Below are 27,042 nucleotides of genomic sequence, written 5' to 3'. Positions count from 1 at the left end.
CGGGGCCAGTGTCACTCACCAGCGACTGGGAGACCTCGTGTTAATTACTGAATGACTCGTGCGAGACGCTGAGCACTAAAGGGTTATCTGGAGGTGTCAGCGGAGGTAGCTGTTGCGTAGGACCCTGCCACTGCTGTCTGACACCACAGAATGCTGGGTATGTGGTGTCCACTCGCTCAGAGTCTCTGCTTTGGTCAGAAGGGCAGTGAAAACACAGTGTTTCTGCTGGCCGTGGCAGACTAGACAACCACAGTGGCCCTCTCTGGCACTGGAATCTAATGAATCACTGCACCCTTATCAGTAGACAGTGTTGAGCTCATAAAAACAGGACTACCCATATCTGTTTTAGACTATAAACGTCTTCCAAACTTGGTGTTCTAGTTTGTCATGGTCTAGTGACTGTATGCACCCAAAACCAACAATTGCCAAAGCTTCATTAAACTTTCTGCTTCCCCCCCTCTCCGCCCCCCAAGAAGTGGCTTGCTTTAAAACCAGAGAATTATTGTGATTTGTCTTTAGGGCCAACACTGACATGCAGAAATTATACTAAATGGTCTCTTCCTTGGAAACACACAATTGCTGCCCCCTACTTTTACAGCTGAGTGCCAATAAAAAGCAGCCTGAGACAGTATATATCTTTTAAATGGTTAAAAAAAAGCACTTTTATTGCTCATTCCCCCCATTATAAACTACAGATATTTAATATTAATCTAATTTATCTAAATAGGAAAATGTACAAAAGTGTCTAACCATGTAACAAGAATATTAATACTATAAGAAAGCAAAGCAAAACACTAATTGACTGGTTTTTAGCCTGTGCTCCACAATCTTTGTTTCCCTGGAGTGAAGATTGAAACACTTCTCCCTAGAAGGGAAAAAAGCACAGTGAGAGAGTATATCAAATGATTTGTGATAACCTGTGTAGAAAACTGAACTGTGATGGAGACATGGACATGGCTGATCTAGCACTAAATATATACCTTTGAATAACGTATTTGCTAAACTGGATTTATCTTTTTTATAATACTCTTTCAACTAAAATGTAGGGTGTCTCACCCAAAAATAAGCATTCATTTTCTTTGCATTGCATTTCCAGGCAAATGCTGCACAACTAGACGTTGAGTGCTGTTCACCCTCTCTTCTGCACAACCTCGCCTTGCTAGAGTCATGTACGTATTGGGCCCAAGTCATCATTATATTACTCCAGTTATTCAAAGGTCCACTGAAATCTATGGAGTTGCACCAGTGTAAAATTGGAGTAATCCAGTGGGGAATCAGGCCCTTAGCTTCAACGTTCCCAGAAGTTTTAGTATATCAGTAGAGGGACATTTTTGGTTTTTATTTAAATCACGGCCACTCACTTGTTTATCTGCTCTCCTTTCTCTGAGTGAAATTCACCCTGAGGGTGCAATGGGTCAGAACAAAGCACATGCAACACTTAAATCCCATTTTGAGGACGTAAATTGGATGAAAGTGTTGCCTGGGTTTTGTGTAGGCTCTCTGCCCAGGGGTGAATTGCATCCATCTACATTAGAAGATATTATAGAGGAGATGACCCAGATGAACTGGTCAGAGATGAGGGAAGTCTGCTCTGTCTCCATGGCATGTGACATTTGTATCATCTTTAGAATATGGTACCAAATGCTGTCTTTTGGTCTGGGGTTGTTGCTCATTCTGATCATGGACAGCCTGTATTCACACTGCAATCATTAAATGCTGGATTAAAACCAGCAGTTGTTATATGGATACACTTATCTACCAGAAATGTTCAGTGCAGCAGGATCTGCTTTTGAAAATCTAAGGTGTTTAGCATACTGCAATGCCTGCCTTTTATCTTCTTACACTTGAGCATGGGTGTAGTAAAGTAGAAGGAAGAAAATGACTCTTTCAAGATAACTCTGAGTCAATGGTTTAACCTCCAACCGACTCCAGGCCCCCTGTTTTTAGGCTATGCTTCCTCTACATCTGTATCTTTAGAAGCATAAGGTTAGGTGAATGTAAAGAAAGGGAATAGCATTCAGTGGTACTGAAGTGGATGTGTAATGTTCACCTTACCCTGCTATATCATGTCGTCTGATTCTAGGAAGTTAGTCGTCTTACTTTGCTCAGTGACTTTAATATTCCCTTCTGCCTGCGTTTCTCCAACCATGTTGGTAGCATGACATTGGTAAACACCCTCATCTTCCTTCATCAGGGGGTTAATCTGCCAAAACCAAAGGGGAGGATATTACAGGAGCAAGAAGAGACCAGTTAGTACAAAAGAGCAGCCAAAAATCAAATCTTGCTAAGGATGAAAAATCTGAAGGATTTTAGATTTTTCTTCGAAACAAGGACTCAAATGTATGGTTTAAATTCGGTCTGCTAGATAGTAGGAACTTTCGTACGACTTTAAACTCCGCTCAGTCACTCTTCTGAGTTTCTTCTCTTCTCCCGGAAGGAATGCACCATCACATGCTTGTGACGTATTGTATTTTCTGTATGGAAAAACCTCCCAAATCCGCTTGCCCCTCTTTCCCCCACCTCTGCCCTCCATGCAGTTTGCTTTGTTGGACTTACCAAAACCCAGCCTGTGCTCTCATGTTTAGAAGGACCACCACGGACTTGGATTGCCATGTTTACTCTGTCTCCAGGCAATTCTTCCAGGAGTTTAACTCCCTTGGGTGACTCTGTGACCTGGGGGGTTTTATGACATTGGCACACCGTTAACATGTATGTGGAGTACTTTAAAAGCATCGCTCTCATCCGTGGGTTGCCTCGGCATGAGCAGGCATGAGCTCGCCCTGTTGCAGTCTGTACTGGCTTCTGCAATGGGCACCAGCGCTCCAGAGAGAGAAGCCTGTAACAGAAGCACATTATCTTTCCCTGGTGCCCCTCAGAGTGATGGGCTCGTTGAGAGGAAGGAGTATGGAGCAGAGCCTCTTGCAGCTACTGCCAGGAGAGAGCAAGAGGCAGGCCCTAGTCAAGGACCAGCCGCCACTGGCAGGCAGTGCCTTCCTCCGACACAGCGCTACGCAGCTGGCTGTAGCCCTCTGCTCCCCAGCTTGCCGCAGGCAGATTCGGACTTTCCTCTCTGCATACATCCAGCCCATGCCAGAATTGGGGGCTCCTCTTATCCCCTCCCTCTGGTGGACGTGCAGGACGAAGGGTGGCGTGGGACGGGAAGCGCTGTGCGCTTCGCACCGCTGACGCTCACACCCCTTCTGTGGAGGTGCCCAGCTTTAGGCACCCTCCTTTGAATGTTTTGGCGTCAGTGCCTCGCTGCCTTAGCGCCCTGCTCCTCTGGCCAGCCCCAGCGCCCTCACTCTCTGACCACCCCTCCTCTAACCCCAGGGCTGGCTCTTTGGAGGGGGGGGGGGCAGGGGAGAGATTTCCCTTCCCACAGCCAGGGTCCCAAGGCTGAGACTTTTCCTTTCTGCCCCAGTGCTGCTCTGAGGACCCCTTCTACCGACCTCACCCCAGTCCCGCTGTCAGTCCCAGACTTGGAGCTGGAGAGTCATCCCCCAGCCAAGCCAGTCCAAAATTCAACCTGAGCACTGAGCGGGGGTTGGGTTATTCATTCCCTTCCTCCTTCTCAGGGGTTCGTGAGGCCTGAGGCCAGACCCTTGGTGGTTCTTCACTGATTTACAGCAGCTGAGGGACTGGTCAACACAGGCGAGACCAAGACTTCCATTCTCCAAGCCCCTCTGGGAGGCAGGTGTCCATCGGTGGGGCGCGCTAACACATGGAGGTGCTGAGTGAATTGCTGTCCTTTATGATCCTTTGTCAGTAATACACCATTTTAATGATGAATATAATCATCTGCAATCAGGTACGGCAGCAGAGCAAAGCGAACGGGCCCAATTCACGCCTGGTGAAAACTGGTGCCAATGGAGCAGAGACAGTGTTTATCAACAGCGAATTTGGCCCCATGGCAGGTTCTCTGTCTTATACATGTCTGAGCCTGTGTAACGTCTTGGCTAACATGTAATCAGATTTTGGCATACCTTTCTCCATGTGATGATGGGAGTGGGAACTGCCTTCACTTCACAGGCCAGGTACACTTGGGCACCAGTGATATTGTGAATCTTTTTTGGTGGTACAACAATAACAGGAGCTGGAAATAACCAGAACATTTTGGTTTTAGTGCTTTCGTATTGCACTCCCAATAGTTCTCAGTTCTCTGCCAGTTTTCAATATAACAAACATACAGATTCAACCAGAGATGATTCGGTAGCAAAGGTTTGGATCTATCCTTTATATAACTCAATGCAGTTTAGTCTTACCACATCTGCCACCAGACAAACTGAAACAGAGAGAGAATTTAGCCTATTCCTTTTAGCTACATCTTATGTCCCAATCCTGCAGTGAGGTGTATGTAAGCAGAAGTCAACGGGACAAACACCTCATTGCAGGATAGGGGCCTTAAATGCCTAATTGTGACCACAGAACGACTACTGTATCCTTACTAAGGAAGAACACACTGAGACAAACTGCTCCAGACACCGAAACTCAGTTCTACGTAATAAAACACATAACCATTTGGAAATGTAAAGACTTTGATCCCGCAAAGACATATGCTTAATTTTACATGAGTGACTAGGCCCATTGGTTTCATTGGCTTACACACTTGCAAAATTAAATACTCATGCAAATCTTGGCAGGATCATGACCTCAGGGCGGTACAGCCATTAGCATTACAAACTTATTTATTTGGCTTTTCAAAACACAGTCATGGCAAATGTCTTATCACAAGTAGCAGCATCTTAAACAAAAGCCATTGACAAAATGTTGCAATGACAACACATGTGCAATATAAACAACAGTAGTTCAGGAATACATTTCTAATTAAAGCTATCTGACAATTCTTTTGAATGGCCATAGAAGAAAGATGACAGATTTACAACTGTTGAGTGAAGAGAGGAGGGGACATACACACGAGGCCTTAGTGAGGTTCAGGTGTTTTACTTTCCCCATATTTCCCATTTTTCTTTCATATGGGCAGCTTTGTTATCAGTAGCTATAGCAACATTTACCAATAATAGCAGCCTTCCTCATAGGGTGCACCGTGGCCAAATTAAGCCAATTTTCTGCCAGCATTTACTGCCTTGACAAAGAAAGGTAATTTAGAAACCGTCACCCTGAATTCCCCACTAGGAACACTCCTCCTCCTCAGAAGACAATTAGCACAGGAGGAAATCTTTGAGCGCCGTCAATATCCAGGCACTCACTGTCACTCCAGTTACGAGTTCTAATCTCGCCTGCCAAATTAAAACTCAGATCTCGAGTTCACATCATGGGATCCCATTGTGTGGACCCATCACGCTTGGCACCTGATACTGCTTTTGCTCTCTATTCAGTCCGTGGATGCATGCAGAATATTAAACACAGGCTATTTTTTTCCTTTTAGCATCTGGCATAGGACACATCACTTTTTGGAAAACAAAAGAAAAGGAAAAAAGACCATCTGTTCCTAGGTACTCCATCTTTAAAATTACCATTGACAAATGAATATTTGCAGTAATGCTACTTAATTGAGTCTGTAAGAAGATAAAGCATCCTGTACAGAATTGCGGAGTAATTCCCTTGGGATTCAAAAATTAATACCTGCTGTGTCCCTTCTGCTTCCAAAGGTTCTGATGAACTAATAACTTAATGGTACACATCTGCTGTAAGATACTGTTATCCTTGGATGTAAATGGAAGCTTTTGGGGAGAAAGATGGCACATTATGAGAGATTGCAGAACTCAGTCCGGGGTATTATGATAAGTGATTTCTGATACACTGTGGCTTTCTGGATTAATTGCCAGCAGTCCATTGTGGAGCTGATGTACTGCACCTAATGCTTGCTTTTAGTTCACCGATGTTTATAGAAGATTTCCAGCGTGCAAGTGTCAAGGCAGGAAAGATTACAGTTTTAAAATCCTCCTCAATGCGACACTTTAGTTGTTTCCTCATCAATGGTTTCTTATTCATGCCTCATATAGGCAGGAAAAAAATCATTCAAAAATAGCCACTAAATCGTGTGCAAACTATGATCCAACATTCTAAAAACAAGCCCATGAACATATATTTAGGACATGCTGTTGTATCCTGTGGCCTTTATTTAAACAAAAGAAGACGGGCACAGACTCCCTGAATCATGGAAAGGTGGGGCTGGAAGGGATCTCAAGAGGTCCTTTGGGTCGCGCTGGGCAGGATTTAAGTGTACATGTTTGTGTAAGAACAGTGTTGTGTTCTGCTCCTTACAGGATCCTGTCCTACCTCTCTTATCCAGACCTCCTGAACTCTAGAGCTCTTGGATACCTCCAAACGGGGCAGATGATGGACCTGTGCCTGTCTGTAGAGGGGTACCGCTGGCTTTGCCAGGGAATTCAGTGCCAGACTCTGACAGATATTGTTTAAATACTCCGTTATTTGTACCATGCTTTTCCAAACCGGGAATGGCGTTTTGTTCACTACTGCCCTGACTAGTCTCCATGTGTAAAGCTCACCTCCATATCCCAGTGACCCGCAGAGTCTTGACAGCCGCCTGAAACGAACATGGCTTTTCCTCACCAGAGCAACTTGTATCAGAGAGGTCAGCACGACTCTCTCTGGCTAAAATTCACTGCCAACTCTGCACAGAGTCTGAATGGCGGGCTCTGCATGGAGAACTAAGGCAAGGCTGGGCAGGGACAGAATCCATCCTTAATGCCATGGCAGACCGTGGGGCAGCAGCACAGACCCAAAAGGCTGGGATTAGCAGACGCTGTCCCTCTGCATGCTCTGTGCTGGGATTTCAGGCCACTAGGCATGTGCAAGTGTGAAGCCAGGAGCCGCACTTTCCCAGGCACTCTTCTACAGGCTGGCCATATGCAGCCTGCCTCCCCGTCTTCCTACCTCCAGAAGCCTCACTGGATATCTGCAGGCCAAGAGAACCTGTGCACACCACCCAGGGGTGAATTTAATCATACCGAAGCGTGTTACCAACAGAAAGATCATGAGACTCTTTTTAGATCCTGTGTATTGTGTGCCCGAGGGACTGTAAATTGTTAACTCTGCAAACAACAAAGAATAGAATAACGATCATTGAAACTGGCAGAGCTGCAGAGCTCGAACTGAAAGGAAAAACGGAGAGCAGGCTTCCTTCTACACCCGTGTCAGCGGGCAGTAGAGAGAAGTGAGCAGACTGGTGGCAGAGGGGAAGACTGGAGCTTGAACAAATATCTCAGCAGTTCAGTGGTACCAATTCTAAAATATTGAACACGTCTGATCTCTCTCTCCAGGTTATGTTTCCTTTCTTTTTTTTTTTTAAAGTCTGTCGCAGTCCAGGCTGAAACTATCTGAGTGCTAATAACCCTAATGCAGCAAGGCAATTTGTATAGAAAACTGCTAATCCCACACTGTGTGGTGGTTTGGGTTTGGGTACTGGGTAATCGATGAGGGAATCACTGATCTCCAATGTGTGTGAGCTGGGGAACATTCTGAAGCAATTATTGAATTATAAAGTAAATACACAGATTTACATTCAAGAAAGTCCATCTAATTCCCAGTACAAGTCATAAATGAACTTTAGGAAGAGAATTGAAAACCAGGTGCCATGAGATCTCGTATGAAGTTTTACATGTGTAGTGATCATAATTCCCCCTGCTTGACATATGCCCCGTTCTGACAATTCCAGTCCGAGTCTCAGCAAAACGGATCAACTCGTAGCTCTCGGAAGCTAAATAAGGGCACAACACAGCTTGGGTGTTGCTGATTCCCCTCTTCAGCATTGCCTCAGTTTGCGTTAAACTATCAGTCTCTGTGCATCTAGAATCTTCCAGTTCCTCAAGTCACTGAACCTTGCATTTGCAAAGTCCTCCACAACCTAATCTTGTCCGTCTTCTCAGCCCCAAACTCTGCTTCATATCATGTGTGCAAATAAAGAGATACTCAGCTGGGAGCAGATCAGCCAGCCAGTTGTACACACCCTACTCCCACTGGCGTAACCCAGGATGCCGGGGGCCCTGGGGATTCTGATAGATTGCTATAATGGGAAACCATGGGAATCAACAGGGTGAAATCCCTCTTGGTTCCTGCTGTTTCCCTTTCATCTTCAAGTTGCACAGCACATGTTCTATTTCCCTTATGCTTGAATTAGCCAAACCGTTAAAAGGCGGACGAGAGAGAGAATATACAGAGACAATTCATATAACCTTCTAAAACCGGCGTGTTGCATATCAAACAACCACGCACCTAAGGCTCAAGAGGGGCTGTGTTGCGCACATATATGGGGCAGGGGAAAGATGGAGAGAAAAAACAAAGCAAAAGTGAACGGGTGGCCACAAAGATGGCATCGCAAGATCATCACAACATGCTGTAGTTACAGCACCCATCCTCTTCTCAAACCAATGTCAAACCAACATGCTTACTTGGTTTTAGAACGTCTGGCTCTTGTACCACACATAACAGCCCAAGGGAAAGACAATTCTGCCCAGTATCCTGCCCCCCGATAGAGTGACGGCCGATCTGGTATTACAGGATCCAGGATCCCATGGAAATGGCACCTGGCTTTCCTTCCCCCATTTCCTTGGGTCAGGGAAGGCTACCAACACAGCATTTAAGACCTTTAGTTCCAGATTTTTGAATATTTGGTCAAAGGCAATAAAGGTTGCTTTGGATTCATTCTGAACTGGAGACTGTATTTGGGAAACGCACTGCTTTATGGGCCAGATCCTCAGCTAGTGTAAATCAGCTTCAATAGAGCCATGCTGATTTACAGCAGCTGAGGATGGGGCCCCATATATCCAGCTGCTCAACTACTCCTCTATACACACGCAACCCATGAAGAGTAGACAGCTGCTACGAATCACTAACTCACTAAGGAAACCTTCCTATACGATACCTCTGTGTTACCTATTTTTGTATTACTGCATCTGAAGAAGAGAGCTAGCCTCTCGAAAGCTTATGTCTCCAAATATTAAATCTGTTAGTCTTTAAAGTGCCACAGAACTCTCGTTGTCTTTGCTGTATACAGACTAACACGGCTACCCCTCTGGAACTAAGGAAACCTTGCTAAGGTTTGTAGCTTTTATAAGCAATGCTGCACTTTTGACTTTGATCTTATCCAGGAAGCCAGTCTTGATCAACTCTGTTATTCTTGCTTGTCTGAAGTGGCTATCTCCCTGTCTGAGAATGAAGGGCAGCTTATTAGTGTCAGTCTGACCTACTCATTTTGTGAGGAGGTAATCATCCAGAGACGCACGAGGATTTCTGGATGATATATTTGCTGAGCTGTGATGGAATTAAGGGCCTGTGTTTTCTCTGTGTAGAACTGAGGCTCTCTTTTTGTTTAAACCAGTCATGAACCTGATAGCTATTTTGGGAAGTGATGGGGATTCTTCGTGTCTCTCTTCAGCACCATCTCAAATCGCTATATTTACTAGATCTATTTCTGTGCACCTAAGGCAAGATGTTCTTTGAGAGTGTGCAATTATTACATAGCTCTTTAAGGCTGCAATGTTATGGTGCAAGTTTAATAGCTGCCTGCGTTATGTCACCTACTTTTTGAGGCAGGTATAGACTTTTCGAGGGGGGAGGTGATACATGGGAGCCAAAAATCAGGATTACGATGGAAACTCAGTTGCGACTAACTAGAGAGGTCAGATTTTAAAAAACACCGAAGCGCATTAGAGATTTCTAAGGGCTCGTCTACACAAACACTTAGTTTGCGGCTAGCTGGGGTGTGACTCGCCCCCACGCCAGCTGACTGTGCATTAACTGTACGCGTGGGCCCTGCTGATACACATTAACAGTTCGGTAGAGCGCGTTGACCTAGCACCCTTTGAACCGGACTGGATCAAAGCACATTACAAATGGTTGATGTGCGGCAGTCGAATTCACACGGGTGGTTTGACCACAGCAGGGTAATGCAGGATAGAGTCACTCCCTCGCTTGCAGAAAACAAAGTGTTTGCACAGACAAGCCCTAAACCCCATTGAAAAAATTGAAGGGTCTTCGGTTCCTAAGTGACTTGGGCACTCGTGAAAATGGGAATTCGGATGCTAAATCACTTTGGTTCTTTTGAAAATTTTCCGAGTCATTCCTGCTGCTCCGTAACAGACTGCTTTGTAGAGGGTTACACCTGGCTCATAATCTGAGGCCAAATAGAATGTGCAAGGGAGTCTATGTAAAACATGTTGAAGTGTCCAGTCTGTCAGAGAGAGAAAAATTTGCCAAGAGTGGTTAGTTCCAAAACCCCCACTTATTCATCATGCTGTATGCTTGAAGAGCAACTGCATTGGAGCATGATGACAGGAACAACTTAAACCAAGTGATTTTCCATCAGTACCCTACATCTGAGTCCAATATGTTCTTCTAGAAGAATCTACATCAGAAAACAAGGCAGGCACCGCCAAAACAAAAACAAAAACCACTAGGCTTCCTACAGATGGGATTAAAAGCCCGACCAGGGATTTTTAGCATTGCTTAATCCACCATTTGAAGGAGTAATTTAAAACAGTACTTCTGTGCTTTAAATCACAAAGTGCTGGAGAGAAATCTTGGTAACTAACGGACCAGATTGTCTTTCCCCTTCTGTTAGTAGCATGGAACAAAGCAAGCAGAATGAAGGGGTGAGAGAAGCAGCTCGCCTAATTCTGATTTGGAGTCTCAGTCAATCTCTGGAGAGAGTTTTTCAAGTCTCCAGACATTTCTGTATCTTCAAATTCCTTCCATTCCTTCCCTCTGTTCTAGCAACAGACTTAAGCCGTGGGTACTCTCTGTGCAGTAAGCTTCAGGATTGCAGCTAAAATGTATTTCTTTAGTTCCGTGTATATAGTGCCTCGCCAATACCAAGGTACAGGAACTATTTACATTCAAATGCAATAACCAAGCAGCAGACAATCGAAACACACCCCAGAAAGGCTTCTGAAATCAAACCAACACATCTCACAAAAAGACCCAAACCACCAAATTCTCCCTGCTCAACCCACTGCCTCCTCCAAAGGTCTAGGTAAACACATAACTAACCCAGGCATGTGTGTGAATTGCACAGACAAGAGACGCTCCTCCTGGAAAGCCCATGCCTCTAGCACCCTCCCAGTTAAACATGGGGCCATGCGCTTGATAGATCTCAACCACGGAGGGGCAGTGCCGGGAGAGACGCTCTCTTTTGGAATAACTAGGGCCCAGACTATACCGGGCTTTATAGATCAACACTACCGCCACCTTGATTTGCATGGACATTCTTTGCTGCTGCTGCTATCTGAACATCCAGCAGCAGCCGAGAATTTTATAAATCTCCTTGGTTGTGAACCTCAACCAAAAGCAGGCAAAGGGGTAGCTACAAGCGGTCACCACCTCCAGATGTTTCCTCTAACCTAACAGCACGACGCCCCGGGCGTCTGTCACATCTGCGCTGAGGCTCAGTCACATCGGACAACCTCTGCTCCGAGGCCTGACCTTAGTGAGACGTTGGGAAAGTCAAGTCACGGCAACATCTCCTAGGGATCAAGTGGGTCTGCGTGGAAACCCAGCACCCCTGGTCACCAGTGTATAGAGGGTCCTGCACCCCAGACTGTCTCCTATTTCCCCGGCAGTGACAGGACAGGTTCTTGCAGCCCTGAGAAAGAGAGGACCCCGCCTAGAGTGCGGCATGTGTCGAGGACTCTCTGCAATACAGCACGTAAGCAGCCAGGCCTAGATTCAGAAAGGTGCTTAGGTACCTATGTCCCAGTTTCAGGCTCCCCTGCGATTCACATGACTCCCGCTGACCCCTACCGGTGCCTAAACTCACTCGGCGCTGATGGTTTTTTGCAGTAAAATGTTCCCTTGGCACTTCTTTACCTCTTGGCATGTGCACTGCTGCCTCCATCTCGGCTCCCAGACAAAACCTCAGAGCGATTCAAGAAGCGGGGAGATGGGCATTCGCCGCCCCAGTTGTGTGCAGGGAGCGGGGGAAATGTCTCAGCCCTGTCCTGAAAGATGGTGACAGGCATCAGAGCCTCAGAGCTCACTTGTGGGAGCAGAAAGGCAACTCCGAGAGAAGGAATCTAATTGAAATCTGGGGCAATGGCAAATCCAGACGCAGCCGGCACAGTGGCACCACTTCCTCCTCTGGACAGATGTGAGCAGGCAGTGGAGCCAGGTCACTCTCTCCATTAGGTGAAGAGTGATTTGGAGTGAGATGGTGAGGAGGCAGAATGCCCCTGTTCTCTTGAGTAAAGGAGAACTCCCTGGAGCGACTGAACATTTTGCCCAGCGATCAGCAAACTTCAACAGGCAGAACAACTGGTAAAGCACTGTCCTATGGGGACGAGCGGTGACTGCACGGGACTTCAGTCGGGATTACGGTTCCAGTGACAATCCTGGGGCCAGAATAAGGTCTGAAACAAATGGATATAAACTGGCCATCGACAAGTTTAGACTTGAAATTAGATGATGGTTTCTAACCATTGCAGGAGTTTGAAGATCGGAAACATCCTTCCAAGGGGAGTAGTGAGGGGAAAAAAGGTTCAAGACTGAGCTTGATAAGTTTACGGAGGGGAGGGTCGTATGAGATTGCCTACAATGGCATACAGCCCATCCCCGAATGCTTTTAGCAAATACCTCCAACAGCTGGAGATGGGGCACTCAATGGGGAGGGCTCTGAGTCACGACAGAGAATTCTTTGCCAGGTGTCTGGCTGTGGGTCTTGCCCACGTGCTCAGCGTCCAACTGCCCACCATATTTGGGGTCAGGAAGAAAATTTTCCCCAGGTCAGGCTGGCACAGACCCTGAGAGTTTTTTATTTTCCTCTGCAGCGCGGGACATGGGTCAGCTGATTGTTTGAATTAGAGTAAATGGTGGATTCGTTGTCACTTGAAATCTTTAAATCAAGAGTTGAGGATGTCAGTAACTCAGTCATAGGTTAGGGGTCTATTACAAGAGTGGGTGGGTGAGGTTCTGTGGCCTGCGATGTGCAGGTGGTCAGACTAGATGATCATGATGGTCCTTTTTGGTTTTTAAGTCTATGAGATGATTTTTATGCAGCTCCTATAATCTCCTGGTATGGTGGTGATGCTTTTATTATGAAACATTTTTTTTTTTTTAAATCATGGGAACCCTACGAGTTTTGTCAAGTTCAAGACATTGTTAACCTGTAATATATACAATCTGGAAAAATAAACAGATTTGTACATAATCAGACACATGAATAAAAAGGCAAATGCTAATGATCTATGCTAATCAGTATGGAAATTCCAGTTCTGATGCTAAACAAGAAGTAACTTAATTCAGCTGGCTGCAGTGCTGCATTGGAAACTGAATTGCATTTGAATTGCTCTCATGCGTGACAGCTCCCTCTTTGTCTCCTTTATCCCCTCGTCACTTAGTGACATGCCAGAAATGTGCAAACGAGCACAACACAATCCAGTGCAGGAGAGATCCTGGTTTTTAATGCACATTAAACTGCCACAGTAACACAACCTGAGCCGAACGGCTTGTGACTGACAGAGTGTGCTGGGGCAGCCTCCGCTTGCAGTCAGTTCAGAATTCCAAACACTTGGTCATTTTGTTTGGCCCAGGACCGTCCCGGAGTTTGCCACACATGAGTCTCCTAGGCATTGTATTTAAATCTCACTTATCCTGTCCTTGGGATTACTTCACAGAGTCACTGAGGAGCAAAGCCTGCTGGAAGAAACCAGCCATAAAGGACGTTGAGCTGTCAGTAACGCACAAGTTATTGTCACAATGCCTACAAGAAGCAGTTCCCAGAGGAAGAGCGTCTGGTTTAACTCAGCCTGGGCAAGGCTGCAGACGTGCTGCTTGGAAAGAGGGGAACGCTTTCAAGAAGCAGCCGGGACGCTGTCCTCCTCTCCCACTAAATGCAGACAGACCAGGGTCAACAACATAGCGTGAGGGCTTGGGGTCTTATCTAACCCCCAGCTGCACTCCTCAGCCCGCTCCTGCCCCAGCCCTGGCCGCGCTCCTCACTCTGCTCCTGGACCCTGGCCGCGCTCCTCACCACGCTCCTGGCCCCGGGCCTTAGCCACGGCCCCTACTCCGGCTTTGTTCCTGCCCCTGACCACAGCTCCGACTCCAGGGCGGGCGCGGACCAGGTAAGGGCGGGGGACGTTGAGCAAAAAAGTTTGGGGAACATGGAGATAGCATCTGTGACTAAAAATACCTTCTTCCACCTCCCACTCGCTGGCAAATATCACTTCTTCCTGCCAGCCACGGACCTGCCCCCGGCAATCCATCACTGGCCAGGCTGGATGTCTGTAATTTGCTGTGTCGGAAGGTGAAAGCAATGCAAAGGCTCCCGCTGATTAAAAAAATGCAGCTGTCCACCTCCTCCCATGGGCTAGGACACTATGAGCCCCACAGTCTCTCCATTGACTCCCATGTCATTTCCACCGCCAGCATGCCCTGAATGTCAGAGCCATCAGTGGACCAGGCCCTGGCTTCATTATAGAGGCTGCATTTCCATCTATGAATTGCCAAGACGGTGCCACTGCTCTGGGAAAAAGCAGCTCACAGAACCCAGAATGAAGCATGCGAGAGCCGGAGATAAGGCGTTCACAGCCGAGGGGATCCAGCCGTGGAACCACCTTCAAAGGAGATTCGCTCAATGCAGAGTTTTAGGGAATGTTGCCAGGCCTCCCCCTTTGATAAAGCCTTCACACCATAACCAGAAAGACATTCACAACTCCCTGCGTGCCGCGCCCTGCACAACACAACCCCAAACAATGCCACAGAAACAAAGGCAGACGGGCAGAAGACTCCATGTATTCCACTTTGTCAACATAATCAAAGCATGAGGCATGCAGATCCTGTGCTGATGGGTGTTAGTGCAAAACCGTCTGAGAGAGAGACGGACTGTGCTTCATTCTGGAATGAGCAGCTCAATGCAGAAATACTCCCATGCTACCAGCTACACTAAAACCCAAAGGTTATTTGGGCTTGAGGATGAACTGTTAAATAATTTCAATCAAAATAAAGCAATGTGGCATGTCCCAAGAATTCAATGAATATCTGCAGCCAAAAAAACAAGGAAAAACCCTATTTTTTGAAACATCAGTCCATTCTTCCATTGCATTTCAAATTGACACTGCATTTCAAAATGACGTTCAAAACGTTTCATTTGACTTGAATAACTCTTTCAGTTGTTTTTTTGGTTTCAGCAAGAAAAAATTCACTTTTGCTTTGAAACTAACCATATTGCGGGGTGGGGGAAGATTTTCCAGTTTGGTCACTGAACCAAAAAATGAATTCTTTGCTCAGATCTAGTGAAGACCCAACTACTTCAGTTATCTCTTCCATTGGCAGAATGCAGCATGCAACTACCAGTCTCTAGTGACTTAGATTTTCCTTCTGTTCCTATATGGAAGAGTTCCATTATTTTCTCTCCAGTAGATAGTTCTCTCCTTTTCCATTTCCAGAGAAGCTTTAATTAAACTTTCAAAAGGCTCCTAGGTCTTTTTCACTCTCCTCAATACTAGTCCAGTTGTCAGTCCTCACACGTTCCAGTTTCTTGTTCATTTGCTCTGGCATTATCCAGATTCCCTCAAGTATTTCTCCTGCAAATTAGCAAGGGGAAGTTTAGGTTTGGTTGTATCCTTTGCATCCATCAGACTAGATCTTCAGATGATAAATCGGCATAGTTCTGTTAACTAGGCCATGACATTGAAAGATAGCAACCTCCATGGAGCACAAAGCACCAAGTCAAGGAACGTGTTCAATGTTTTACACTATCTAGCTCTTTTACTTGCTACCCTTACTTTAAAAGTATATTTATTTAACCTCTGGGGTCAATTCCTTCCATTCCACACTTGTGTTCTTCCAATAAAGCATTTATACTTTTCATTCTGCACATGGTTTCAGTCCTCACTGGTGTTTTCTTTCTAAGCCAGATGGCTCTTTACACAGTGATCCTTTCACTCTTTGTGTATTTTTTGCTGGATGCATGCATTCATCCATTTCCCATTTGGCCTTAAAAATCACATCCACTTTCCTCAGACACTCCAACACACCCTGCTCGCGTTATTTATTTCCGAGGTGCACCATCACTGTTTAGTCCATTACAATTCTAACCAGAAAGACACCAAATAACTGAGAATCAACAACTTCAGAGCGCATTGTCATCTTTGCAGTGTGACGGTGCAGTCCCAAGGCTCACATCACTAGTGGTGCAATGTAATGCACCGACACAATCACACATCAAGATCTTAATCTATGATTATTTTGTGGCTTTCTGTAACTGCATTTGACAAAGTGGCTCTTCAGGATCAAAGTTGGATTGGGATTTCAACCACTTCAAAGCTAGCTGCTTTGCATTGCCAGAGTGGCGCAAAACTGCCAGAACATTATGGTGAATCAGGCGGCTTTTCCCCCCATCACGGTGACCTAGAATCTTCACAATGACAAGTCTTCAGATTTTTGAGGTATTGCAATCATGAAACATTTGTGAAGACCTTACAGCCAGGTGGGAGTACCTTGACTTTGCTTAAGCGAGTTAAACAAGCAGAATGCGAACCTTGATGCTCACTGTCAGAACAAAGAGGGATCCAGAACGAAACAAAATCCTGTATTTCTAAAAACATTTCAACACCAATGTCAGTTTACCTGTGTCTCACAACAGCATTTCCTCTATTACACCACCAGAGTTCTCCATATTTTATGCAGTCTTTTGCGTTAGGTAATAGGCTGTAGTTGCAACTAACATGACTTAACTATTCAACAGAATGAAAACAGATAGTTGTCCATCAAGACTCACAATTACTTTAATGGCCAGCCAGGTTTGGATTTAGATCCTTTATTTCTTTTGTAACCAATCCTGTCTTATATGCATCTAAACTTGTAATCACTTAAAATCTCTCTTTCTCTAGTTAATAAACTTCTTGTATTGTTTTACCTAAACCAGTGTGTTTTGGCTGAAGTGTTTGGGAACTTCTACTTAGGGTAACAAGGCTGGTCCCTAATCATTACCCAGTGTTGGAATGACGAACTATCTATGAGCTTGCACTGTCCAGTGAGCTACTGAAGAGCACAAGATACACGTTTCTGGGGAGCAAGGCTGGAACTGAGGGACATGCGGGTGTCGCCCCGTATGTGATTCAGGGATGGCTGGGCACAGCATTAATGTACTCAGCTGGGAGTGATTTTACATGCTAGTGGCTGTTGTGTGTGTGCAGAGCCTGGAGGGGTGGCGGTTCACCAGCAAAGCAGTGTAAACGGCGTCCCAGCCTGGGGAGCTAAGGGGACACAGCAGTCCAGCAGTTCAAATGTTGCATTCCCAACTTAATGCACATGGAAATGTCAGGTTATAAACACAGTAAGCTACAGTTACACTGTATAAAAATAGACCCATGAGCCATTCCTGATATATTTATGGAAATGACAGCATTTGACAGTTAACGAGTACTACAGAAGATGTGCAGAACAGTGGTCTGCTTTAACGGCAGAGTGAAAAGAAGCACAGTTACACACATCTTCTGTGGTATGTCATCAGTGGAATGCCCAAACCAATCAAAATTCAAACCAGCCAGCTCAAACTCAGATGAAAACTCCATCCTTAACTCATCCTGCTGTGCCTTGCAGGACATGTGGACGTTAAGGCCACCCACTCATTTCAGCCCACAGCCATATCTGTCTGCAATGGAGAAATGAGGGATTGCGGGCCAGCGAGTTAAATCGATTCTTCTCAGCTCTGTAAAGGGAATGTTGTTCCCAAACACGAGCTAGCATGCCAGAGTTTAGCCTGGAGTCAACTCATGGGGAACTGACACGTCTCTAAAATTAGGGTGTTCTAATGGAAATACTGCACAACCCCAGCTGAAGATGGACTCTGTGATGTTTAGTCACAAGTAAGATACAAATACTAGTGCTGAATTCCATAGTGCTCTTTTCCCCTTTTAGTTTCAGTCCCCTTAATAAAAGGGCTAGGTTATAAAGATTTATACCCGAAGAAATGTAAGTCCTAGAACAATGTACTACATGGCTGAGTGACCAGGGCACTCTTGATTTCTGCCATTTCCAAGCAGACCAACCTGTGTAAGGACCAAATCTGCCCCGTAAGCTATTTGTATTTCTAGCTACTGTCAGATGTTCACTCCCACTTGTGACCATGTCCCCGATTTCAGGGGCTCGGAGCGCTAGCAGGAAGGGTGGCAAATGCTGACTATTTTGGGTAGCGGTGTCTCTTTAAGGATATAATACATGCAATGCCAAACGTGGCTATGAATAACGTTATTACAGCATTACTGAGCGGCCTATAAGAAGCGGGGATTATTATAAGCACTCCTGGGTGAATGAGAGCCCGTGCTCACATCCACAACAATCCCTTCCTTCACTTCCATGCTCTGAATGCTCAGGTTTTGGGGGATGGTGTGTGTATGGGGGCGCATTTCTCCAGCTCCCTGGACACATTGTTCAGTCGGCTTTGTACGACAAATTCAAGAAGCTTCACTTGCTGGTGTGGAGGTATTAAAGAATTTCTGTAGATTTCCATAGGCTGAACGGCCCTGGAGCGCAAAGCATAACAAAGCACTTGTCTAGTAGTCTGAGCAGCCAGCACACTGATCTAATAAAGACTTTTGAATTCGAGTTTAAAGAAACACACGTAAATAGCTGAGAAATGATAAATCCTGAAAGTCCTTAATGCGGCAGCCGAGTAATGCTGTGTGACAGCCATAACGCTTCAAATGCGAGCATCTAATCCACTTCAAACCTTTAAAAAAAATATTCGACAGGCCGGAAGTCCTGATCTGCAAAAGCACTGAGCACCTGCAGCTCCCACTGATTTCACTGGGGCAGGCCTGCTCAGCAAGTCTGACAGCTCTTCCTTTAGGGACCGGCTTACGGACACACCAGAGACCAACAGTCCAATCCTGGACGTTAGGCCCCGACGGCCAAACCCTCTAAGTATTTAGGCACCTAGCTCCCATTGAACTCAATGGGTGTTGGGCATCTCAATACCTTGGAAGACCTGGGCATAAGTCTCCATATTTAGGATACTGATTAGATGGCCTGATTTCATAGTTTACAGCCAGAGGGGACCACTATGACCAACTAGTCTGACATCCGGCTTAGCACAGGCCAGAGAAACTCATCTAGTAATTCCTGGGTCAAGCCCACAGCTGGTGCCGGAGCTACAGTCTCTTTTAGAAAGGCGCCCACTCTTGATTTATTGTCAGAGGCAATGGGCCCCCACAGCTCCCAAAGTCGCCAAAAGGATTGAAGCACTCCCTCCCACTGGGAAATGCCTGCTGTAAACTCTGAGATTCACCCTAGGGGTTACCCCCGCTCTCCACCCTGGAGGAGGCGTTGCAGACCTCGCGTGTGAGGAAAAGTGCATGGCCTGTGACTCCACGGGAAAACATTCTGCGCTGCCATGTATCCAGGAACAGCAGTATGGAGTGCAGGATGTGCTACCAGGGCTCCTCCGGCCAGCTGCCATTGGCTCCCCCTGGCCTGCCTGGGCCCTGCCCTTCTCCTTCCATTGCCCAGGGGCGAGCAAGGCATGGAGGGGGCCACTGATGCTGCATTTAAGAGTATTAACTCCGGCATGGATTTCCTAATGGAAATCTACCAGGTGCGGCAGAAGGGGTCATGCCAGGAACCACCAGCAACATCTAAAAGCATTTCAGAGCCCAGGGCCCTGGATTAACTTTCCCTCCCCGGGACCAGATCTAGGTGACACACAACAGCAGCCAAGCACCAACGGCTAGATTTGGACGTCACTGCTGGGGCTGCTCCCTTCCCACATTCTCAGTCAGTCCCGTCACTGAGCCAAGCTCTTCAAAGCAGCCTCTGGTTGCTTTTGTTTGCAGAGTCCTTTCGTTCTGAGCTAGGCGTGACTTGCTGGGAGACCATGCCGTGTTCCCCTGGATTCTGCCAACACACCTGCTTTTCCAGTGCTCACGCTCCCTTTGCCGTGGGTTCACATTTGTGCACAGCAGCTCAATGACGGTGACGCATCAAACAGCAGCACCCATGGATTTCTCTGTCAGTCACTACCATTTGGGGTGGATGTCAGGAGAGCAGCCCGTTTTTGTACCGCTGCATGCCATGCTCTGCCTCCCGAGGGGATGAGGGTGCCAGGGCATTTCTGGTCCAAGCTCACACCCTTAGATATTGAGGAAAAAGTCAAAACGCTCGCTGTCCCCTTTCAGTCTGAACTCTCCGTTCCCTAGCGCTGAGTGCTGGACTGTACAACCTCAATATCTGCACTCACGTGACGTTTTTTGCATGGAATTGCCTCGTCTGATTGTTTTATTCTTAAATGCAAATGGAGCTTGAAAATGCCCAGCTACTAAGCTCTCTGGGTTGGCCCCTCTTGTCAGACATTTTCAAAGCCCGCTTTGTAAAGCCCTCCAGGGAGCCCTGCTCCCCACCTCGCCCGCACAGGGGATGCAAAAAGGCTTGTCTGGAAAGTGCACAGCAAACCAAGTGGAGCTCAGTTGATCTCTCCTGGAGATCTACCTAAATGTGATCTTTAAGGTCCGGGAGACTAAACACCAAACGCGATGCTTAGTTCTTTAAACCACCCCCTGCCCGGCCATTCCTAACCTAACCTCAACAAAGTCTGGTGTGCTGCTCTGGGTACCTGCACGTTCTACAGGTGATTCCTCTACCGACCAGCCCTACCTCCCGTAGTGTATTCGTCACTGTATCTCCCTCTGTATCTCCCACTCCCATGCCACCTCCAAGGTCTGTGGGAGGCTGCAGAGGGTAATGTTTGAGACAGGAGGGGTCTGGGCCTGGGTGAAGAGGAAGTTCATCTCTCCATGCTGCTCCTTGATGCTCAAAGATTCCTCTCCCTGAGAAATGATTCCTTCTTGGAGGAGGGATGACTTGGTGTGGGGAGAGGAGGGGAATGGAATGGCAGTGGAGCATCCTGGCATGGAAAGTGGATTCACTTTGGAGGGTAATGGCGAGGGTAGAAAGAATTCTTCTCGTGCAGCCTTTCACAGATGGCCCTTCTCCAGCGTGTAGGAGTGGGGGTGTCTCTGGGACTGCTAACTAACCTGTGCTTGTTTGTGAGCTCCAGGTGAATTGCCATGTCACAAAAACTGAGACACCAACTATCAACTCTCTGCCTCCCATCTTGTAACTGGTACAAATGGCTGTATCTGGGGTGGGAGCTCAAAATAAGGACTGTGCAATGCTGTAAAAGTGCGAGGTCAGTCAGTAGTTGAGGTAAGACAAGCACTCAGGACCTGATGATTTGTTTTGGTTACAGCTTGCTAGTTCTTTGTTTCCTCCTCTTTTATAGTCTTAAATTGCTGACATGGATGGTTGTATTTGTTTCTTTAGTTTCCCAATCGTTTAGTGGTATTTCAAATTTTCTGAAAAATCTACTAAGAAGTTTCATCCTTAAAACACTCATCTATGCTGACAAGAACAAGTACAGGATCTCATTAACACCCTTAGTGTAAGGCCAAGACAAACTCTCACACAACACTGATAGGCAAATAACCCAGTGCAACTGACAGCGCCTGCCCATGTAACCAACTTCCACCAGTCAAGAAAGCTGAAATGCTCCGACTAAGTTACATTTCTCCATCACGTTAGGAGCACAAGCTAATGGCAAATCCTGATGGAGGAATAGAGCCTGCATGTCAGCTTTCTTGGGGAAAAAATGGTCACAGCCTGTTTCTGTGTTTGCCTGGAGCAAATGTGCAATCCACTCCCAACCTTTATATAACCCAAAAGGAGCCAGAGGAATTTTTCTCAAATATTCTAAAACAAACAACTTAAATATTCACTTTCAGGCAGAGACCGACGATGAAAAATATCTGCCCAAAAGTTGATCAGTTTATAAAAGTTATAAGTGTCTATAATGGAGTTTGAATGGAATCTGATTTGCAACCTTAGCTATGGTGAATATGACCTGCACCTGTTATTGCATATTACAGTACTAAAACAGACCATGAGGAAATAATATTGTAGAGACAAAGCCAAGCTCACTGGGACTTACCAGTACAAGACAAATTTATGAATATCAAATTATGCTTACATTGGCACTGAATTTAGCAAAGCTTTTGCCTAATCTCTCATTGGCTGAGTCAGAGAGAGGATTAAAGGGAGTCTGAAAAGCGCTGGCAGAGATGAAAGGAGATCAGGCATTTATTTCTTGATATATTCAGAGTATTGTAAAGAACACTCTGGGTGACAGAGGCTCAAAGGGTTCTAAGGATGGGAGATTCCTCACTTTAAAAGTTCTGCCTCCTGCAGGATTGTACAAGAAGCTGGGCTTGTCTCTGGAAAAGGGTTTAAAGTCTTTTAATCAATGTCTTTGTTGCCAACCAAAATGTTGATACAAAGGCAGGCAGCGGAGCTAAAGAAGCACTGTTAGTGTACACCCAGGGGTGCAAACCTTCAATAACCCAGTGTTCTCCTCTACGGTTTAGGATGTTTAAAGCCAGAGCGGCAAGTGTATGATTTCAGCCTTTAAACTGATCTTCGTAAATACCATTTTGTCTCAGAAATATTCCAGCTACAAAACGAGAATCAAAATCCCATTTAATTTAGGAGCCCTTTCCCTCTATGGGCTTCAGGGATGCTCATTAAAACCAAACTCAAAAGGATGGTTTGATTCCAACTAGGAAAAGAAGCAGCTGGTACCCAGCCTTACACAGTCTGCATACAACCCATCTCCCAGGGGAAACTGTTAAAAACGACCCCACGGATTACAGCTGAATAAATTAGTGCCCTGGGGTCAGGCTATAATGAGGTACGTACTTACACATAAATGCCACCTCCTTGCCAGCATTTTCACCCTCATGGAAAGAAAGGGAAGAAGATGCAGTAAAACATTGTCTGATACGAACAGCTACCCGTTAGTGACATGGCTGTGGCACAAGTCTGCAAAAGGCAGGAAGTGTGAAGGCTGATAGTCCTCAGCTCACACTGTTACGCACAGGAACACTGGCATGGAATATGGGATGCTCGGGATTGCTTGGCTTTTGTCCTGCAATCAGATCCGACGACAGACAGACTCCGGCGCCCATGTGGTGACCTTGTTTCAGATTTGCTCCTAGAATACAACAACATTAAGGCCCTGATTTTGCAGCTGGATCCTTGCAGGCAGCCCTTGGGACTGTGCACATGGGCCACATGCAAACCATTCCCGGGCCTTAATGTTATTATATGGATAGGAGCAAATCTTGCATCTCCCATCCTCCATCTGTCTGCAGGACAGAAGGCTCGGTATGCAGCAGGATGAGATGTAGGGAGCCAGAATTCTGCTATGAACTATGCAATACAGGGACACTGCACTTGTCTCTGAGCTTAGTGCAACACAAGGCTGTAGGAGCAGGTGGGGCGTGGTTTGGTGGTGCTGTGCAGAGTGCATTTCTGGCGGAGATCCCCCTGTGGTTTTGGCTTTGTGCAGGGTTTAGGATTTGGCTAACTGGAGGGTGGGGGTGCATTTAGTCTTCTGGGAGAGGAAGGGAGAATTATCCTAGGTGTTAATTTCATGGAAAGTTGAACATTTTGAGTAGATACATATTTAACTGTGCATTAAGAATCTGCTGCTAAAAGATTGCCCTGCGTTGAGTTTTAAGGACTGAAATCCCCTGGGCAATCTAAAATCCTTTTTGAAATACCAAATGTGATTACAGCTTCTTAAGCTTAGTTACTAACCGTAGTTCATTTAAATCAAACTGTCCAGTTATTCAAGTGCAAAAAAAGGTCTCTAAAACCTGGTAAAGTTCTATTATTTATTCTTAGAACACTAAAGGAATTTTGAAGTGGCCAAAATGGTTTTGTTTTTCTTTTAAATCCATGGCAATTATTTTGTTTATAGCATGCCAAGAATTTCTATGCCAAATTCCAGTTCCAAGTCAATTTTTATTACCAAGTTATCAACTCTGAAAATGCAGGTTAATTACCGAAACATTAACAGAGTTAACTGTCCAAAGAAGCAGACAATATAAAGGCAGAGAGCCATTTCTTTTTTAATATTACAAGTGAGCATGTCTAATCTGGAACTCCATTTTTAATGATCTAGGTAATCTTGCTACAGTTCACATCACTTAAAGGCTAAAAATACAACTTTTGTCTTTAGGAGGAATTAGTTGTATTATTAGTTTATTTGAAGGATAAATGACAGTCAAGGAACAGAATAATCCTGCATGTGTATTTGGAGAAAAGGATTTTGAAAAAATGTGCTTATCCCCCTCCAGTATACTATTTAGAAAAGAAACACAGAAGAATTAATGTTTAGGAATGCCGCTTACAAGACAGACAAAGAAATCAGCAGTAGAGTTACGGAATTTCAAACTTTTGGATTATGACATTGTCACAGAATGAACTAGCATCTAACCTGAACTCATTCAGTGCCAGACCATTTAACTGATACTTCAAGATTATATAGTCTCCACTGGCCTCTTCAGAATTATTTCCTCACTCTGGGCCCTGATTCAGCAAAGCACTTAAGCATATGCTTAGCTTTGAGTACAGTGGCATGCACGGGAATAAAAATTTGGCCACTTTTGGAGGGGCACTTTCTGTGCCTCCCCCGGGCAGAGAAGTTGCCCTCCCACCCAGCCAGTAGAGCAGGCTCTCTCCCCACAGCCCTAGGACAAGAGAAGCTTGCTCTCCCCGCCCCGACGGAGTTCTGTGCCCCCCTCCCAGCACGCTCCTGAGTAAGTCCCATTTTATGTGCTTAAAGTTAAGCACATGCTTAAGTGCTCTGCTGGATCGGGCCATGTGTGCTCAGCACCTTGCAGGATCTAACCTATAAGGCAGAAAATTGAAGTGACGAGTAGCATTATTTTCTTTGGCAAATGTCTCTCCCCCCGCAGCACACTCCAGTCCCAAAGAGACAGGGCCAACCCCTGCCACCACTGATAGAGCTAAAATGCAATTAAAACAATTCCTGCAAGGGAGACTGGAACCTGCAACCTCCACAGCCAACAAATCCGCAGTACCCCAGCAGTCCTCACGCACAGCTAACTCTGAGGGCCAGAAGTGCATGTGACGGGGACAAAGCAGGAGCCGGGCAACTACTGCAACGCTCACACCACGCTGTGTTGCCGTAGCATTGTGGCGGCCGCAGCCAGCAGGGCATCACAGTGGTGACAGGCAATTCTTAGGAATACATGATTACACTGATAAGATTTCCTGCCCAGCTCACCTTGAAAAGACCGGGCACAAACACGGTCAAATTCTCACCCCAGACTACCTGGCCTCTTTTGTGTCTGTGCAAGATTGTGTCCACGTCCATGCATCTGCACTTTGTTTAACTTTAGTTAGCACACCATGGTTATACCTGACATGACATGTTAGTTCATTACATCACACAATAAGGGAATAATAAACTAAAATCACTGGTCACAGTTTTGCATCTACATATTTCAGCTCCTGTGGGAGTGTTAGTTGTAGGATTATAGAAGTAAAACATCGGTCGGTATTTAGAAGTGATAATTATGTATTAGCTATCGAAGTAAGGAAGGCTGAAATGCAAGGCCTATGGGTGAGTCCTGGAAGATTTTAGCTTAGCTATTTTAGGCTGTGGAGATAAGAAATGCTGACAAAAGCAAGGGATCGAAGAATAACCTGATGCCCAAAGATTATGGGAAGAGGTACCAAGGGGTAATATTAAAAAAAAAATTAGACGGAAGATTAATTTTAAATCACAAAAATGCTGTAGAGGCACATTTGTCTCCAACATGTGTCTTAACCACAGGATACAAGTTGTGCATCAGTGCTAATAAGAATAAAGGGAACCGACACAATCTATAGGAATCGGGGCACCTAGAGGTTCTCGGGGACACCAGACCAATAAGTAAGAAAAAGGGCTGACACTTGCAGTGGTGTGCAGAATGTAGGCATGGGCAGAATCACTTTATAAAAAGGGGGTGCCCAGAGCAGGAAAACGGAGCTTACGGTTATCTGGGAGGATGTGAGTATGTCTGTCACGATACCTGGTGCGCGGTTGTATCTAGGAGTTGGGCATGCGGGGACATCCGTCACTTTAACACAACGGATAAAAGACAGCGGACCGGGCCTTGGTCTTGTGTAGCCCCCCGAGCCAAACCTGGGCGGTGTAACATCACAGCACTGACATTAACAACACACGGCTACAAAACACGCTTGTCTGGGCAGGTGCAGATGTACACACAGTTGCCCACGAGTCTCAGACGGGGGCAGAGGCATGTGCAGGTCGGTTTGTCCCTCCCGCGGGGCGCCCAGGCAGGGGGAGGCTGCAGCGGTACCTCGACGTGCAGGGCGGTTTAAACCTAACCTAAGGAACACCGGGAGGGAAAAATGCAAACGTGGCCCAGCCCCCGCCGAGCGACCCCTCCTGCCCCGGGGAGCCGGGCCCGAGCAGCGACCCTGCTCTCATGACAAGACGAGAGGCTGGAAAACACCCCGACAGGCAGCGGGGGGGAGCCCGGCACAGACACACCGCCTGGCCGGACGGACGGACGGAGCGTTCCCATCCGCTCCCCGCCACCCCAAGGACCCAGCGCGGCCCGGCCCGGCTCCGGACCCCCGGCGTAGGGGCGCTGAGAGCACCTGGGGGGCTCCGGAGCCGCGCCCGCCCCGGCCCGCCCCGCCGCGCCCCGGCTCACCCAGCTTGCACTCGCCGTCGTGCGCCTTGCGGAGGCGCCGGGGCCCGGCCCGCAGGCGCAGGGCGCAGAGGCTGGGGTAGGAGCGCCCGTCCGAGCCGCAGACCGCCCCGTCCGCCTCGCACACGCAGCGCCCCGTGCCCTCGGCCGCCGCCCCGCCGCCGCCGCCGCCCCGCGCCTGGCTGACGCACACCAGCCCCGGGCCGCAGCCGGGGCCCCGCGGCCCGCCGCCCGCGCCCCGCCCGCCGCAGGGCTCGCCCTCGGCGCCCAGGCAGCGCGGGCAGCAGCCGCACTCGTCCCGCGCCGCCAGCTCCGGGGCCGGGCAGCGGGCCGGGGGGCAGCGCTCGGGCAGGCAGGGCCCGCAGCCGCCGCCGCCGCTCCCCGCCGCGCCCCGCCGCCCCGCCAGAGCCAGCAGCAGCAGCGGCAGCAGCAGCAGCCGGGCCGGCCGCGCCATGGAGCGGGCTGGGGCAGCCTGCTGCGGGGCAGCGCGCGCCATCCCGGCTGCAGACCCTGGACAGCGCCAGCCAGCCGGGCGGGCGGG

The 27,042-nt window shown here is 47.1% G+C and overlaps 1 protein-coding gene across 1 annotated transcript; it reads right to left on the bottom strand.

The window, feature by feature from the left end:
- Nucleotides 1-633: 633 nt before the first annotated feature.
- Nucleotides 634-27,042, bottom strand: IGFBPL1 (insulin like growth factor binding protein like 1). Its single transcript, XM_067553463.1, has 5 exons — nt 26,505-27,042; nt 3,984-4,093; nt 2,557-2,673; nt 2,056-2,203; nt 634-865 (listed from the first exon to the last, which is right to left on the bottom strand). The coding sequence occupies exons 1-4, from the start codon at nt 26,995-26,997 to the stop codon at nt 2,060-2,062; spliced, it is 864 nt and encodes a 287-aa protein (XP_067409564.1). The 5' UTR covers nt 26,998-27,042; the 3' UTR covers nt 634-865; nt 2,056-2,059.

Source organism: Emydura macquarii, unplaced genomic scaffold, assembly GCF_026122565.2.
Source record: "Emydura macquarii macquarii isolate MOO-44397 ecotype Brisbane River unplaced genomic scaffold, CSIRO-AGI_Emac_v2 contig_1451, whole genome shotgun sequence".
Classification (NCBI taxonomy): domain Eukaryota; kingdom Metazoa; phylum Chordata; order Testudines; family Chelidae; genus Emydura; species Emydura macquarii.
This window is presented reverse-complemented; position numbering and strand designations above follow the sequence as displayed.

Excerpts from the sequence above, each read along its gene's own strand:
- IGFBPL1 (XM_067553463.1), bottom strand. The coding sequence starts at position 26,997 with ATGGCGCGCGCTGCCCCGCAGCAGGCTGCCCCAGCCCGCTCCATGGCG. Across the intron at positions 4,094-26,504 it reads CGACGGCGAGTGCAAGCTGG|CTCCTGTTATTGTTGTACCA; the intron begins GTGAGCCGGGGC and ends GGTTATTTCCAG. Across the intron at positions 2,674-3,983 it reads CCATCATCACATGGAGAAAG|GTCACAGAGTCACCCAAGGG; the intron begins GTATGCCAAAAT and ends AAAACCCCCCAG.